The following is a 17,156-nucleotide window of genomic DNA, read 5'->3' as shown; positions in this document are numbered from 1 at the left end:
TCTGTCTCATTTGAAAATCCCAGACAACAGCTGAAATCACGTTTGGTTTAAATCATCGTATCATCGTGTGAAACAAATCCATTAGTATTTCATTCCAGGCATGAATGAAGTGTGGGTGAGGAAACAAACATGGTGGGAACATGAATATCTGCAGGTAATTTATGGGCATGGGCTGAGCTAACAAAGCAAGCAAAGTTCAAAACACCACCGACAGCAGTGAAGGCAAACTGGGGTATGACAGTGATCGTGCAGAGAAAACAATCAGAAGTGACAGCCAACCTTCATCCTCTCTGGAGGCAAGCAGGCATCCAGTCTGTAAAGAATACCTTACCATCCACTTTAAGGGGTTTTTTTGGGGTGGGGAAACAACACATGAAACCATTGTTGTTTTCTTTTCAAAAACGAAAACTCTTTGCTGTGTTCTGCAGTTTTTCAGATCTATCCTCTTTGTCTGAACATTAGTTACTCATAAACATGCTACTTACTCCCTCATGTGTTCCAGTTTGGTCTCAGCCGTAGTGCTGTTGAGAGCTCTGAATCCCTGGGGCGCCTCTGGAGACACTCCGGTGACAGTCCCTGAGCTTACAAATCAATGCACAGACAATAACCTTATTCATCTTCATCCCCTGAGCTCTGTTGCAGAGTCAAGGACAGTCAGAAGGAGGAAGACTATTCCCGTTTCTCACAAGGTAGTGCCACATTAATTAAAGATGAATTAGATTATTAAATGCACATTAAGGGCAACTCCTTTCTGAAGGATAAGTAGATTTATAGCTTAAAGGTACCAGAATTGTAACAACAATTTTCCTTTTGTGTATCATACAGGGAATTACATTACAACAGAAAGGACAGTCACCCAAGGAAGTCCTGAGACAGGTAAATATTCAAGAAAATGAAATTCACTTACACAATATGTATTTTTCTCCACTGTTCTTGCACTTACTGGTAAGAGTGAGAACCTTCTTCCTAACAGGCAAGTCTCTCCCTTAGCTTGATTATTACCGTAAACTGCAAATATTTAACTTATGACATCACTTTCCCCTTCATATGAAGGTACTCTTTTTACATAGACATACACAGAGGTATGTTTATATATATATATATATATATGTAACTGTGAGAAATATACATATATGCACACTCTCTCTATTTACAGGCCTCATGGGCTGTTCCAGTATCTACAGACCTAATAGAGATTGTTGTACTCATTCACAGGAACACAGAAGTGCTGAATCACAGAGAACTGTCAGGTTTGTCAGCTCAAATATCCTGCAATTTCATGTTGTCATTCTATCACACAAGTCCCTGCTTAACCTAAGGAGTTTATTTATTTATTGCCCCACCTGTTCCCACTAGAAGACAATCCCAGAGCCTCACTGTGAGCTGGTGGCTAAAAATCTCTCCTCTAATTTCCCAACAAAACTTCTCTATTGGCCAGTTCATGATCATTTTTCTCCTGTGCCAGTCCTTTTTCTTTGGCTTACACAGTTCTTCTCTTCCCTTTTCCATATTCCTTTCATTTCTTTATAATTGGAAAAAGAGATCCTACTTCAACGGTCAATTTCCTAGGCTAAACAAAGCAGCTATTTTAGTTTCTTCTTGCAAAGTATTTGGCATTAGGATTTCACTTGCCAAAAGCGGAGAATATGTATCATGGTGGAACTACATCCTGCGTAAATGTGTGGGCTGTGGCACACAGGACCCATGTTCTGCACAGACATGGGAGGGCTCTGCACGGGATATGAACAAGCCAAAATTCACACAAACACATTAACACGATGCCTTGTCTACATGAACACACACTCCCTCTCCTAGCAGGGGTTTTTCACTAGGACTCGGCTAGGGTTTAGTTTTGATTGCATTAACATTGATCGCATACAGCCAGAGGGAGCTTGAAGCTACCTTGCCGCTACAAGCAGAATAGACACCCCCAGAGAGTGCTTCCCTGGAATGCGTAACCATGGCTTTCCCAAGAGTTAAGCTTCTATGTCTTACATGATTCTAAATCCTGATCACATGAGGTTGAATAGTGAGATAAAATCTTTCTGTCATGAGGGATCCTACTGAATCACTCACTGTAAGTGTCTGCTGTATTCAGAGCTGTGCTTAAGAGTCGGAAGATAGGAAGTAGACATAGAGAGCGACCACAGAAGAAATTAATTCCTGACTCTGTTATCTGGCTATGGACAATTTGACTTTTAAAAACATTTTCCTAACTTCTCTTTACACTTAATGGCTAACAGCTGTCTGATGCCTAAATATTACAACTGAGGTATAGTTAACATAGCTTAAAAGATGAAAATTTACAAGCTCAGTTCCTACTAGCAACCAATAACTTCACCCATTGATGCAACAACCATTTCCTGATCATTTACTTTAACACGACACATGCATATCCATGCATTTTTACATGGAGTCTGTAAGCATTCTATTACTTTAGCAGCACTGGAAAATTCAGCCATCCTCATGGTGTCCCTGAGGAAAGCCCAAGTGCTGCACAAAGCAATGCTCATGACTTACCAGGCGGCACACTCCTCTTCAAGTCGGCGTAGAATTAAGGTCCAGATGTGGGGCTTTCACACGCAATAAAAAATTGACGCCCTGAGCACCAGTGGTCTAAGGAAAATATAACCTTTACATTCTCTTAAGAAAGAGCATGCTGTGTAAAAATCTAGCTGGATAGCTAAGCCCAAAGAGTGGTAGGAAATGGAGTTACATCCAGCTGGCAGCCCATCACAAGTGGTGTTCCCCAGGGCTCAGTACTGGGCCCAGTCCTGTTTAATATCCTTATCGACAACTTGTCCAAGGGGATCAAGTGCACCCTCAGCAAGTTTACAGATGACACCAAGTTGGGCAGGAGTGTTCATTTGCTGGAGGCCAGGAAGGCTCTGCAGAGGGATCTGGACAGGCTGGATCAATGGGCCAAGGCCAGCTGTATGAGGCTCAACAAGGCTCAGTGCCGGGTCCTGCACTTGGGTCACAACAACCCCAGGCAGTGCTACAGGCGTGGGGAAGAGTGGCTGGAAAGCTGCCTGGTAGGAAAGGACCTGGGGGTACTGGTTGACAGCCAGCTGAGCATGAGCCCCCAGTATGCCCGGTGGCCAAGGTGGCCAACAGCATCCTGGCTTGTATGCAAAACAGTGTGGCCAGCAGGACTAGGGCAGTGATGGTTCCCCTGTACTCAGCACTGGTGAGGCCACACCTTGAATATTCTGTTCAGTTTTGGGCCCTTCACTACAAGAGGGAAGCAGAGATGCTGAAGCATGTCCAGAGAAGGGTAACAAAGCTGGTGAAGGGTCTGGAGCACAGGTCTTATGAGGAGTGGCTGAGGGAACTGGGGTTGTTTAGCCTGGAGAGGATGCTCAGGGGGGACCTTACTGCTCTCTACAACTACCTGACAGGAGGCTGTAGGCAGGTGGGGGTCGGTCTCTTCTCCCAGATAACAAGCAACAGGAAACGAGGAAACAGCCTCAAGTTACACCAGGCGAGGCTTAGATTGGATATTCGGAAAAATTTCTTCACGGAAAGGGTAGTCCAGCACTGGAAGAGGCTGCCCAGAGACGTGGTGGAATCACCATCCCTGGAGGTATTTAAAAAACACATAGATGTGGCGCTTAGGGACAGGGTTTAGTGATGGACTTGGCAGTCCTGGGTTAATGGCTGGACTTGATGTCGTCAAAGGTCTTTTCCAACCTAAATGATTCTATGATTCTATTTAACCACAGGTCCCACCTAAATTCTGGTATTACTATTATTACGTGATATATCACTGTAGTAAAAGCTCAGCATACTCTTTCTGCTTAGTGAGTTCAGTCTATTGCTACAATACCTCCTTCTCCTCTGACATTTCATTATTAAAGACATCTTTCTTCTTGTTCCTGGGATTCCAGGCTAAATAGTTCCTACTCTTTCTGCTCTCCACACTGGCAGCTGGACAAGCAAAACTTATTCTCTACATGCAAACTAGTATCTATCTTCCTCTCATTTAATATTCTTTCCTGGGTACTATGAGGCACCTGCAAGGACTACAGATTGTAGGATCCTGCAAAGGTGTCGTTAGTCATAGAAAAATGAGTTCTCAGTGAAAACTGCTAAAAGCTTTACACACTGTTGCCACAAAAAGCCTCGAAAAATTTTCCTTGGGCGACTCATAACCCACACCAACTTCTGTATCAGAGGTATTTTCTTAAAAGCAGTTACTTGATTAGTAATATATTTTGCACCCAGCTTCAAGCAGCTTGCCTACCCACACACCAACACAGGAAAAGGAACCATTCTTCAAAAAGTGACCAGGTAACTATTTGCATTTTGCAATATATCATTCTTGATTCTTTAAACAAAATCAAATGAAGCAAGATCACTGACTTTTCAAAAGCAGGTATTGTGGCTTTCTACATATATTTCAAAGATGAATACCATCCCAGAGTCTAGCCCAGTACTGCAGAGAACAACATAAGGCAAAAGATCTTTGTCCTCTCAGGTCACGGAGCACAAGTTTGAGGTTCTCACTGCATCCTTCCTACTCTGTTAAAGGGAAGATGAAAGGATCTGTAGGGAAATAAATCCTCTGGCTGACATTTATTCACAAGTATTTACATCTAAAACAGGTGATTATGATTAGCTAGTGAGATTTTTCATACATTATGGCCCAAATGCATTCCTATACCAACATTTCTGCTAACAACTGAATAACTAGTGACACCTACTGCATCTCTTGGTAAGTCATTATGTATTGTGAAGCTATTATCTCCACTGAATATTAGACTTCTGTTTGGGTTTCAGATTTCTTTCTTCAGCTTTCACTGCTACGTAAGAGATCCTACAATGCCCTTTTCTACAGGATTAAAAAGCTCCTTAGAATCAGCTGTATTTTCCTGAGTTTATAATCAAAGTGACCCAACTGCCTTTAACCTTCTCTTCCTTTAATCTAAGCAGATTCAATAAATTGTAAAAACAGTTTTTCAAAGTTTCTTGCATTTTGCAGTTCTTTTCTGGGATCTTCCCAATTTTTCAAACTTCGTCAGCATGGACTATCTTATTTCAAACACAATCCACATGGAACTGTATAGCCAACTCAAAATGAACCTTGTACCACACTAAAGCACTGGTATTTATAGCAACTCAGTGGGAACTCTTGAGGAGAAAACTCAGTTACTTCAAAAGTCCTTTTACCCTCCGACACTGAGGTTTATACTACAGAAACTCTAACAGTGGAAAAACAATGTATATTTATTGCATCCTCTTTATTACAGCCCTTGGTGATCTAAAAAAAGTTCTCATTTTATGCTACTCAGATGTTCTCTAACATCTGCTTGAAATGGCATGAAGTTTTTCACAATCCCTTTAACAATGAAAGACCCTACAAGAAATTCTGGCAAGGCCAGATTTCTGCATATGCCCTATTATTGCCATGAAATCCATACTTTTTTCAGGAGTAGCCATTATAATGATGTTGTAGCTATGTAGCCCTGTAATATGATATTGTCACAGGCAATACCATGTCACAGAGCTTGGATGTGAGCCTGCAAGGCTTCAGGCTTTGTCTGAACTTACCTTGACCTGCCAGGAACTTTGAGTTAATTGTTGAAGCTGTTACAGCAACTCTTCTAACAATCAGGTAGTTGTGGCTACTTTGTTTTATTTCCACTTATTATGCATTGTACAACCCCCATTTTTAGATGGACAGTAGTATTCTGTGCAGAATGACATATTTATAACTAACTAAATTCAATTAATGTAGAGAAACACAGGCCTGGTACAACAGCAGATACCTTGAAAAGTGGGGACAAAGGATAAGGTGTAAAGGATAGGCATGGTATGACAAGAGCTGGGGCACAGGCTGGTACTGGCAATCCCTTGGCCATAACCAACATGCTAGCGGTCAGTTAAAAGAAATGCAGACCTGGAAGTGGGCATAACTAGCTTTAGGGTGAACAAAGAGAACAAGCGTCTGACCTATGTAAATGCACCATATACAGAAAATTTTGATGTAACATGAATTCGCAGCCTAGTGAAGAAAATGCGAGGTATAAATGAATGTTAGTAAATATAGAAAAATGACCCTACTTGCACCTTTGTAGCTTGCTTTTGGAAGAACCTATAAAATAGTAAACATTTAAACTTCCTCAGTGACACTGTGCATACAAAGATAAAAGGGACCCTAGAAGATTTCTGTCATATTATCATCACATATATTTGTTTGGAACATATCCTACAAACCCAATTACTAACTCAGCTTGAAGAAAGGCTTTAAGTTTCAGCACAAATTGGTCAGAGTTTTTTTTAAGGATTAAAGCACAATCTAATTCTTTAACACTATACTTTAAAAAGGCATCTTCTTGTTCTTACTACTGCAAGAAAAAAGGGAGAAAAGAGTCCCTTTAATACTACAGTTTCAAAAAAATACTGCTGTTTGGCTAATACTCTAGATCAGGGGTCCTCAAAACTTTTTGAACAAGGGGCCAGCGCGTGGATGAAGTGGCAGGCAGTCATCTGCGGCTGCTTGGTTTCCGCCCCCAGCCCCCAGCGGGGGGGTCTGTAAATACTGGGGGCCAGATTGAGGACCCTGGGGGGCCGTATGTAGCCCGTGGGCCGTAGTTTGAGGACCCCTGCTCTAGGTTATTCCCAGAAGCCCTCAAGGCAATTCCTCTCTTTCATTAAAATAACAAAATACTGAAGCACAGAGCTAAATTTTGTTCCTATTTCCACTTCTGCAAACCCACTGCAGACAATGATGCTGCAAATGCATAAATGAGGGCAGAATTTGAAGACTGTGGGATCTCTGTTAGTGTGAAGACAACCTGGACATGAATATTCCTTCCTTCAGTACTAAGGATTTCCCTGATGTGGAACCCAGAAGGTGACCAGACATGATTCAGTGGCTAGAAGACTATGACAGCTACAGCTTTGATTACCCCCTTTCACCCTTTTTCTTCTTTGGCTTTCTCTTCCTACCAGTTCATGCTCACGTGCACGGGTGAAATAGAGCTCGGTACTGGATGAACCTCTACAAGGAGGACTTCCCAGGCTTCCACTATATTCTAGTTTTAGAGCCAGAAGAGAATAGATGTATAGGTTTATTCCGACTGAATGAGTGCAAATGAGGCAGCTAAACAACACTGAGGTTCCTGTGGGAGCTTTTGGGAACTCAGCTGGGCTTTCATGCAAACCACACGCAGGCTGCTGCTGGCACAGTTCAACTCAATGGTCTTGAAGGACCGTGACTATGCCAGCCTCAGTAAATAGCCTTCTTTTGTGTAAGTTTTCTTTTTAGCTTTTTAGAACACAAAAAACCTCTAAATTTACAGACAGAATTTGCAGGACATTTTAGGATTAACATGCAAACTTAAATTCTCAGTGATTTTTCTGTGCCTGTAATAAGATACTGTAAAATAAAATATTATCCGAACTTGGATCATAATTAAAAAAAAATTACAAATATTTTAATTCATTTTCTTTTAGTGTTACCAGTAGTAGAAACTATAAAACAACTTACATCCTTAAATATTTTCCCCTGCTTCCTGAAGAAAAGATGGCAGAAGTCAAATTTTTAAGTCTTTGTTATAACATTCCTGACTTTTGACCATCATGCTTTATGGCTCTATTATTTTCAACAAAAGCACTTAACTGTGTATGCCTTGCCTTTTGGCATATCTATACTTCTCTGCAGCAGATTAAGGAAGCAATTTTCAGGAAGGTCACATTTTTTGAGCTACTTTGTTGCAAAATGGAAATAATTGGACTGTGATTAATATAGACTGCTAATTGCTGCTACTGCATTTAAAGAAGAGATGTCATCTTACCTATTGAGCTGTTACTCAGGACACTCTCCAAATACTTGACCATTGCCTCAGTATCACTGTCCTCCTGTGGATAAATAAAATAAGGAATAGCATTAGTGTGAGCACAGATTTAAATATAAACACTGTGTACCAGATTTAAATATAAACACTGTGTTCCATACAATCAATTATTTACATCAGATTCCTTGCAGAACACAAGCGTGTAGAACAACTGTGCACAGAGTTTAAAGAAGATATGTTTAGTGTGGAAGCTGATGTGCTATCTCTGAAAAAACACCAGCAATTTATTACCAGTTAGTCCTGGAATATCTAAAACAATACCACACAGAAAAAGGCAAGTATGTACTTCTTAACTATGCTAAAGTTTCTTATGCTTATGATAGCTGCCCACTGCAAATTAATACTTACGTTTCCTATAATTGCATCTACTTACATATCTAGTAACAACTAACTGCTACCAGACAGATGACTTAAGAGTTTTGCCATGATACCTTTCATGTGAAATGCTGTTTGTGTACATGGGTGAAATTCAAAGATCTGGCCATGATTATGGTCCAGGAAGTAGGTCACAAGTATATTGAAGTCCAAGACAAACCTGGACTCTTGAGTTTCTAGAAGCTGCTGCTGTATGACATCTGACAACGTGGCATTTCTTGACTGTTTAAAAATGAAAGACAAAATCGTCCTTGCTGAAAAATCTGCCTATGGTTTTAAAATTTAAAACACTGGAATAAAAAGAAACAATATTGTCCTCAGCTTCTATAGTGGACAATCCGCTTTATATTTCTATGCAACCTTACTCAAAATGCTCATTCTAAATTTCTCAAACTGAGGAACTGCCAGTATACCTTAACTGGGTAACAGTAATTGTTGGCAATGACTGTTAGCTGGTTAGTGACCTTTCAGTGCAAGTGAGAGCTGTTATGAATGAACACGATCTAACATCTTATCACCCTAAGTTGTTTCATGGGCTTATACTTGTAACAGGCTCTGCTGTTTTAGCTGATGTTTGCAAGATGGGAATCAGCTTCTTGGTTGGCCATTTCAACAGATAACCCAAAAGCTCATAGGTTTGAAAGAGCCTCTTTGTCCTTTTGGAGCAGCCTGTGGAGTCCTGGCTGGTTAAAGTCAGCACCAAATTTACAGTTCTGCAGTACATCCAAAGTGCCTGAGTTAATTCAGAAAGCAAGTTAATCTGAACCTGCTTAACCCAGGGTTTGTCAATTAGCAGTAAAGTGCGCAGGAAATGCTACAGAATGCATTACATTTATATTTACAATATACATTGAATATTGAATTAAGACAGACTTAATATTACAGATATAATTTCTCTGTATTTGTCAAAAAAAAATCAAATGAACCTTTTATGACTTCACTAAAAAGTTATTAAACATTTTTCATTCAAACTTGATATTTTATACTAATTTTCTGCTAATATAAATCGGTAATTACTTTTTATTTTCATTATCACTAACAGTTAACTGAAAATCTACAGAGACAAGACAAAAAACATGGTAAACGGCCACATAAAATACTAATACAATTACTTTAATAAAACCTTTTTTTTTTTTTTAAGGGGATAAAGACTGCAACTACCAAACCTTTGACTTCTCACAATAGGATGTCATATTTACTCCAAATACCACAACAGAGCTGATTTTTTTCTCAATATGCTGTAAGGCAAAAGATACACTTTCATCACCATTGCTTTTCAAGGAAACTAGCTGGCTTAATTTGGCTATCTTGAAATAAAATTTCAATGAGGAAGAGAATGTGGTTTTCACACAGTGGTAAACAGTTGAATAGATGGTTAATCAACTTACACTGAAGTAGAAAATACCTATGCCTTCTCTCCACTTGGGTTTAGCAATCTAAGAGGATTTAAGCTGTTTTATTTATTATGTTTATCTATTTAATATATTTCTTTTATGTTTCTCTTTTTTGCAGTAAAAGCAAAGCCATACAGAATAGGCATGCACCTCTGGCAGGTGCACATAAGGTGACACATAAGGGCCAGCGTGGAATAAATGCTTGCACATTTCAGATTCAGAACAAATTAACCCCCTTCTAACACCAACAGGTCATGCCAAGGTACATGTTAGGAGCATTGTTTGGGTGACAGCACGCAAACACCCACAGCTGCTGAAGCTATGATAATTTAGGCCAGCTGATTATCTGGTTTGACTGTCTCAGAAGCAACCTGGAGACTGAAAATAGGAAGCTGATGTACCACATTAGTAGACTTTGTCATAATGGAAAAGGTGAATTTGCTATTATTGTCACTAAAAGAAAACACAAAGCACAAGGTGATGAACTGCAGTAACAAGCATCCATTAGCATCTCAGCTAAATCAAAGCCAATGAAAGCTTCACTGTGCACTAACTTTTCAAGATGAAACCTCTCCCAAGCTTCATATTTTTTAATTTTTTTAGGAACAGTTTCTCACTCTCCTTCATGTTTTCCCGTAGTTAGAAACCAACGTTCCCAAAAAAACCCCAAACATGTGGAAAAGAGACATTGGCTCAAAGAGGTAAGAGGTCTGGAAAAGTAATTGGCAAATTGCTGCTTGAAATCTGGCAATCTGCATTTCTGTTCCAAAAGAGAGAAACAAAGGACACTAAACTTCAATGCTACAACGAAGATGAGAGGTACAGATGTGCTTAGGGTCTGAAATTGGTGGTAACTCCACACCTCCATCTGGACGATGTAGCTGAAAACACACAGGCTGTGCTGAAAGATATCAACGTGGGGAAAACAGCTGTCTCAGCTCCCATGCTATACCTTTAAAGTTACACCGTTCCAGTGCCTACCTCCCTCCTCTACATCCCACGTAAAGCCACTACTTCTCAGTCTGTCTTGACATCTGTGGGAACCTAATACAGCTTGAATAAATAGCTCAGATCTCTTTCTGCATCATGCACCCCAATGTGTTGTTCAATTAGATGACTTCTCTGACCCCATGCTACTGCATGAACATCAGAAATTTTTTTAGTCATTGTTTGAAGTAATGGGGTCACTAGAGAGCACTGCCAGGTGCAGCATTTCTGCACTCTCTGCACAGAAGTAACCAGTAAAGCAATCTTGGCACTGGAAAATTGAGAGATTTGCACAGATTAGGAAAGTAAATATCTTACAAGTCCTTACCCTGTGTTGCAGTGGAACGACTTCTTTAATAGCACACACCTCCAAAAGCCTAATTTATAAAGGTATTTTTGAAGAAAGGGCTTAAGAGTATGAATCCCATCATAGAAATAGGAGTAGGAGTTTTGGTATTAAGTAAATGACTGTGGAAGCAAACCCCTGCCATACACTTGCAAGATCAAATCTATTCTGGTAGGATTTGAAGCTTACTATTAATATGGAGCATGATCCCACCTACCTTTGAGTGGGATTCATTTCACGTAACTGTTGACATCCAGAATGAAGATGTCCTGTGCATACTAACAACTGTTGATCCCTTTATAATCACCAGAAAGAGGGACTTCCTAGTATACTCCATCTAACCTATGTTAGATGTTTACACCAAGATAACATTATACCCTAAAAATGCTTGCCTACTCCCCTTTAATGTACAGACTTTCTGTTCGGTTAGTTCAGACACAGGTGTCCAGATTTGTACAGCTATGTTCAGTCTGCTTTGACCTCAGACTTACTGCAGAATTTTTCACTTGAGAAAGAGAAAACTGAAAATTATGCTCACTTCCCAAGAAAAAGAAAAGGTGATTGTTTCAATAACCAGAAACACACTTCTGCCTTATCTAAGGTGCTGGGGTCAACATGAGAAAAAACAAAGACAGACAATTAGTTTCTTTGATAAAGGAAGTCCTATAAGGCAAATGGTCACGGGGGATTCTTCCCAGTCAGCCTGTGTAGGCTGGTTGTCAGGGGCTTACTGCTCTGTGAGCACACAGACTGCTGGTAAAGCAAAGCCTCAGGGCCATCAGGGCTGGATACAGACAAGAAGGTGCCAGTGGGACAACTCTTCTAGCCCATGGTGCTGGTTCTTTTCATTACAGAATTCTGAGTCACTGCAAAATGAAAGAATGTCCCTGCTCAGATTTGAATGCCAACACCTAATTTCTTCTGCATTATTGAGAAATCTAATTTTATCCTCTGCCCTTCATTAATTCTAAGCAGCAGTGTGCCTGTTCAAAAGTATTACTGATTGAGACTTAATGATACTGTCAATGAAAGTTGAATGAAAACTTTAAACAGTGTACTAAAAACTAAAAAATTATCTGAGAGTCTGATGAAGCTGAGCAATAATTTATTTTCAAGGTATCTGCGGTAGACTTCCTGGGCAACACAGTACATGTCTATGTCTTGTGGGTAAGCACAGACCCATAAAACTGAAAAAGAACATTGTCTTAGATACTCCACTGATTTACAACTGACTAATAATTTCTTTAGACCACCGATCCTGAATTTTATAGCGTCCTGTGTGTTTAGTTTGAAAGCTAGGAGGACATTTCTAGATTGAATGAAGCTGTTCCTGAGTAAACTTGAAGTTTAACTGATAAGACAATTTCAGAACTCCCTGCTACCATGGTAGAAGTAGAGTTCTGATTTCTCATGCAAACATTTTATTTCTGCCTCAAAAAGTTCCTCTTAAAGAAGCTATTCGTTCAAAATTTTCAAAAATCAGTACAAGTTATTTGTAATTTAGTGGAGAGTATTAGTATACTTGGCTGGTTCCCTGAAATGCAGAAGACATACACTCTGTTCTACAAAATTTGCACATAAACACTGAATAACATATATGATCCTAAGCAGAACCAGACAATACTGTTCAGAGTCACTGTACTCAATGTTTTACGCTGGTGGCCCAGGGGAGAAATCAATTGTTCTTGAATGCCTTAGGAAGATCCATTTTCAGAACTGACTTGGGCATTTAAGTTCATTGATTTCACTGAGACTTGGTCACTGCGGACAAGATTCACCTCAGCTCATTCTGATCAGATCTAGATTAGGTGCCTTTTCCAATAATCTTCAAATTTCTTCTCACTGGAATCCCCAAGACTTTTTTGTAGCAGCAGCAGCATCTGATAAAGCTACTTTAAGACTTTCAATAATAAGTTTTCTCTTCAGTGACACTTTCTGAGTTTCTTGGGAAAATCTACAGATTTGCTGGTCAAGTCTTGCAGTTGTTTAGGCTCATAGTTCAACACACTGTCCTAGAAAACGTCTAATATAGGCAGGAAAAAGTGGCAACTAAAGGTGCCTATCTCTGCTTGGGAATTAGAGCTGGAACTTCGATCTTATGCTTGAAGTATATTTTCAGCTTTAACTTAATTTACTCATAGCTAACAAGAGGAGAGAACCCCACTCTGAGTGTTTTACAGTCACAAGGCATTTTACTGACAACGATCTACCTTAAGGTGTTCATGGTATTCATATCCTTAATCTTGAAGGAATGCAAAAAGCTCTCTCATCAACATCTCAGAAGAATTACATATACATACACATATAATTAATTAATGGTACTGATATACACACACATTCTTAACAAAAATAAATTTCAGTAATGTCAGTAGTACAAAAATCTTGGAAGGAGCTTAATTTTCCCATGGAAAATGAGCATCAAGTGTCTACTGTTTTCCCAAAAGTCATATATACCTGGTGATTTGTCTTAGAGACAGTCTGTGATGATTCTGCATCCTCCTCCTCTTCACTGCCTTCTGAACAGGATTCAAACTCATCATTATAATATTCTTCTGCAATTTCTGGGTCTTCAGGGATCTCTAAAAGCAGTTATGAGTTTATAGCATGTAGACACAAAAAATAAATTATTTTTAAAGACAAAATGGATTTTATAGCACCCATGGTATGTTACTAGCAATACATTCCCTAACTGAAATCATGGGATAGGTTCTAAGGTTAAAATGTTCATATTCGATGACATGATAAGCAGTGTTAAAGCTTTCTCTGGCAAAAGGTCAGTTCCTCAACATCCGTAAATTAATGACCTGAAAGGATCTATATTGACTTTGGGCTTAAATCACTGAACCATAGTATAATTCAGGCTGGAAGGGACCTCATGGGATCATCAAAGCAGGGTCAGCACTGAACTGAATCCAGCTTTTGTGAGCTGACATTATGCCCCACTTTGGTTTTCTCTAACACACATAACCTGTGCTGAATACCACTGTTAAGCTAAAATGGAAAATAATAATTATTATTTTATTAATATAAAATAGTAATAAAAAAATAAGCAGGCACATGTTTAAAATATACAAGAAATAAAATCTCTTATCTTCTTCCAAATTTTCCTGAAGCACAACCATAACAAAATAAAAGAAACTGGTGTAAAGTCAAGCTATGCATACTTGGGTATCATGTTCTCTCAATTTACTATAAGCCAACGAGCCTATGAAGTACAATCAGCATATTCCTCACAGCATGGAAAACAACCCAGCCATTCTGCTCTGGATGAAGTCCTTTAGTATCCCAGACTCCACAAGTAAGGATTTTGTGAGATGGCTTGAGGCCTGATTGCTTTGGGGAGCTGTCCTTTCTCAGCAACTGCACTTAAGCATGTGTTGAATTCTAAGCAGAGGCTGGACTGTGATGACTCTTTGGATAAAAAGTAGATTCCCCACTTTCCTAGAGAGAAAGCTGCAAGGCATAGAGTCGCCCATGGGAGACGTGGCTCACCAGCATGAGACAGGGTCAGAAGACAAGGGAGCCCAGCTCACCAGCCATCCCATGATGGGATGCCCTAAGCGCTCACAAAGAGAGAGAGTCCAGAAGAGCTAACTCCCATGCTTTGACTTTGGGCAGTCCCTCACTGACTCATCAAGGAAAGTTACATCCAAGCCCAGAAACAATGTTTTTCACACTAGCAGTTTCTTTTAAAAAAAAAGTTTGGTATCCATCCTTGCATGGTACTACTGCAAGAAATACTATTGAAGATAAAAAAATGCTTAATATTCAACTGTAAAAAATCACCATAGTCCTAACTTTAGCTGATGATTTCCATCATTCTCCTCAACTAAATCTGCCATTCAAAGAAATATAAACCGACTTACTTTACATATTACTGCATTGAAGAAAATCAAATTCAACCAATACGACATAAAAATGTTTAGTAGATTTCTTTTTTACTTGTTTCATGTGGCTAAAAAACCAAAAAAAGATTTAAACAGAGGAATAAAAATAAAATAAATTACAAAGACATTGGAGCTTGGGCAGGAAGAAAAATTCTAATCTTTAAGGCATAAAGAAAGAGAACTTGGGGGGGGGGAGGAAGCTGCTAACCCTCTATGGACATATTTACCTTAGTTAATGAATGTGTTAAGTGGTAAGAAAGGGTCTGCAGCAGAAAAAACAGGCCAAGCCAGTTCTGTGGTTTGTCAAGGGGTTTGCCAAGTAGGGACTACATGTAAGAACTCAGGGGGTGATGGGGCAAACAATGGGATGAAGAGAAGTAAACAGGACGTTAACAACTACCAGATCATTGGGGCAACCACCTGCGCAGGCATAAAAAGGGTCACGGTCATACTAATGGAGGCCCTGAGAAGACTCGTATATATGCAGCTGATTACTGGACATGTAATCAATACATATAGTGATGTAACATAAAACTGATCCCCGTGAAACAGTTGTGGATGCATATTTAGTGAAGCAATTCCCAGCATATCTGGCGTCACAGCAAGCAATGCCTGCTTCTTAATACTACACTGGTGTTAAGGAGTTTGATTCCCGATTTTCGGTGACACTAGGGATGGAGGTCTCAGTACTGCTAGATGCACAGGGTTAATTCCTAGTGTGCAAGGCTCGACGACTGCATGGGTCAGCTCAGTCTTCAGGGGAAATGGTAATAAAAGCGGTTTAGACAGGAGGGTATGTAGAAAGAATTGGAAAGGTTGTGAGTAAGTAGCAGCAGGGATAGGGTATCCAAGATAAAGCACATTCCACTCAGGACCCGAAACTGAGAATGGTAATTTCGAAGGTGGGGGGCAAAATTCGCTTTGGAGTGGGAAGGCCCTTCAGACCGTGGGGTAGACGTGGTCTCCCTTGCCCGAACCGTCGGGCAGACCTGGCCGCCCTGATGGCTCCATACTACCGAGTACACCTGGCCGCCCCACGCTGCCGTGATGCCATGGTAGACCTGGCCTTCATACGGAGCGTTCGCTTTTTGAGGCGCCGCGTGGGGCTCTTTTGGTCGATTTTTAAAATAAATTATTGGAAAATTATTTAAGTTTTTTTTATTTATTTAACTCAATTTAATTGCAATTTCGTGTTCATTAACTAAATGCTTAAGCAGCAACAGTGACCTCCATAAGAGAGTACGTGTCAGATAACAAACACATTGCTCGTTCAGCGTCCTTTAAGTTACTCTTCATTGGGTATTGATTAGCACCGGCTTAATTATTACTCTTACATTCGTATTAGAGTAGAGCAATGCCTACGAAAGCAGTAATTCCGTCACCGTTAATAACGTAGAATTAAATTCTGTACACGCGTCTTTTTCATGAGGAGACCGTGTAGGTCTAACCGGTTACTGAGCTGTTACCGATCGCCTCATGCTTACCGCGGTGCACTATGGATGCTGTAGTACTGCTGACACTACTGAGACAGGAACAGAAAAAAAAAAGAGAAACGAAACCCAGTAATAATAAATCGTTACTCGCGTCTTGCCGATTCCGTCTACGCGGCTCCGGGAGCCCGGGACGACCTTCGGCGAGAGCCCGGGAGCCCGACAGGCCGCTGCCGGAGCGTTCTGCGAAAAGAGCGGCCACGTCTACACGGGGCCAGAAAAATATGGCAGCATTTCCGGCCCGAGGGGAAGACATGTTATCCCCATCGATGCTGCCGAAGGCGTCATCCTTAACCGCTACCTCTGGTTACGTCATAGTAAGAGCCCCTGCCATTAGCGCTACTCCCCGTAGGTGGAGTCTCCCCTCTTAAGACTCTGACGGGCCCGGGGCTATCGCGGTTCATACTATAGGAGCAGGCGATTGCTCAAGCTCCGAAGTAACACTAGGCGGTCGGTGGGCTCCCAGTGATGCCTTTTCGGCAACGGGCCGCAAATTACTCCGATAGCTACCCAATTGTGAAGTGAGAGCCATCCTTTTTCAGCGATACTTTGTTTACAAGTAGCAGTCCGTAATATAGCAGCGACCCGTGTGTCGACTCCGAACCATCATTACCGGCGTATCCGGCCACAAAGCGGTCACGGGGCGGTCGTTCCGCTCGCCGTTCTACCTTCACGGCAAACGCCCGCCTATCGGTGCAGCCGGCGATAACGAGCTCGCCGATTGCCGCCGGCCGGACCGGCTCGCCGTTCTAGCCCCTCGGCACCCGCCCGCCCCGCGGCGCGGTCGCAGGGGGGTCGTTAAGGCTCGCCATTCC

General features: G+C 40.8%; 1 protein-coding gene across 1 annotated transcript in view; it reads right to left on the bottom strand.

The window, feature by feature from the left end:
* Positions 1 to 17,156, bottom strand: part of NEK11 (NIMA related kinase 11) — an 83,916-nt gene that overhangs the window by 17,197 nt on the left and 49,563 nt on the right. Inside the window, 5 exon segments of the mRNA XM_055803698.1 lie at positions 486 to 581; positions 3,523 to 3,580; positions 7,803 to 7,866; positions 13,419 to 13,543; positions 16,336 to 16,649. Coding sequence (XP_055659673.1) covers positions 486 to 581; positions 3,523 to 3,580; positions 7,803 to 7,866; positions 13,419 to 13,543; positions 16,336 to 16,649 — 657 coding nt within the window.

The sequence above is a fragment of the Falco peregrinus genome, chromosome 5 (assembly GCF_023634155.1).
Source record: "Falco peregrinus isolate bFalPer1 chromosome 5, bFalPer1.pri, whole genome shotgun sequence".
NCBI classification, from domain to species: Eukaryota; Metazoa; Chordata; class Aves; order Falconiformes; family Falconidae; genus Falco; species Falco peregrinus.
Note: the sequence above shows the minus strand (reverse complement) of the source record. Positions and strands in the feature narration are given on the sequence as shown.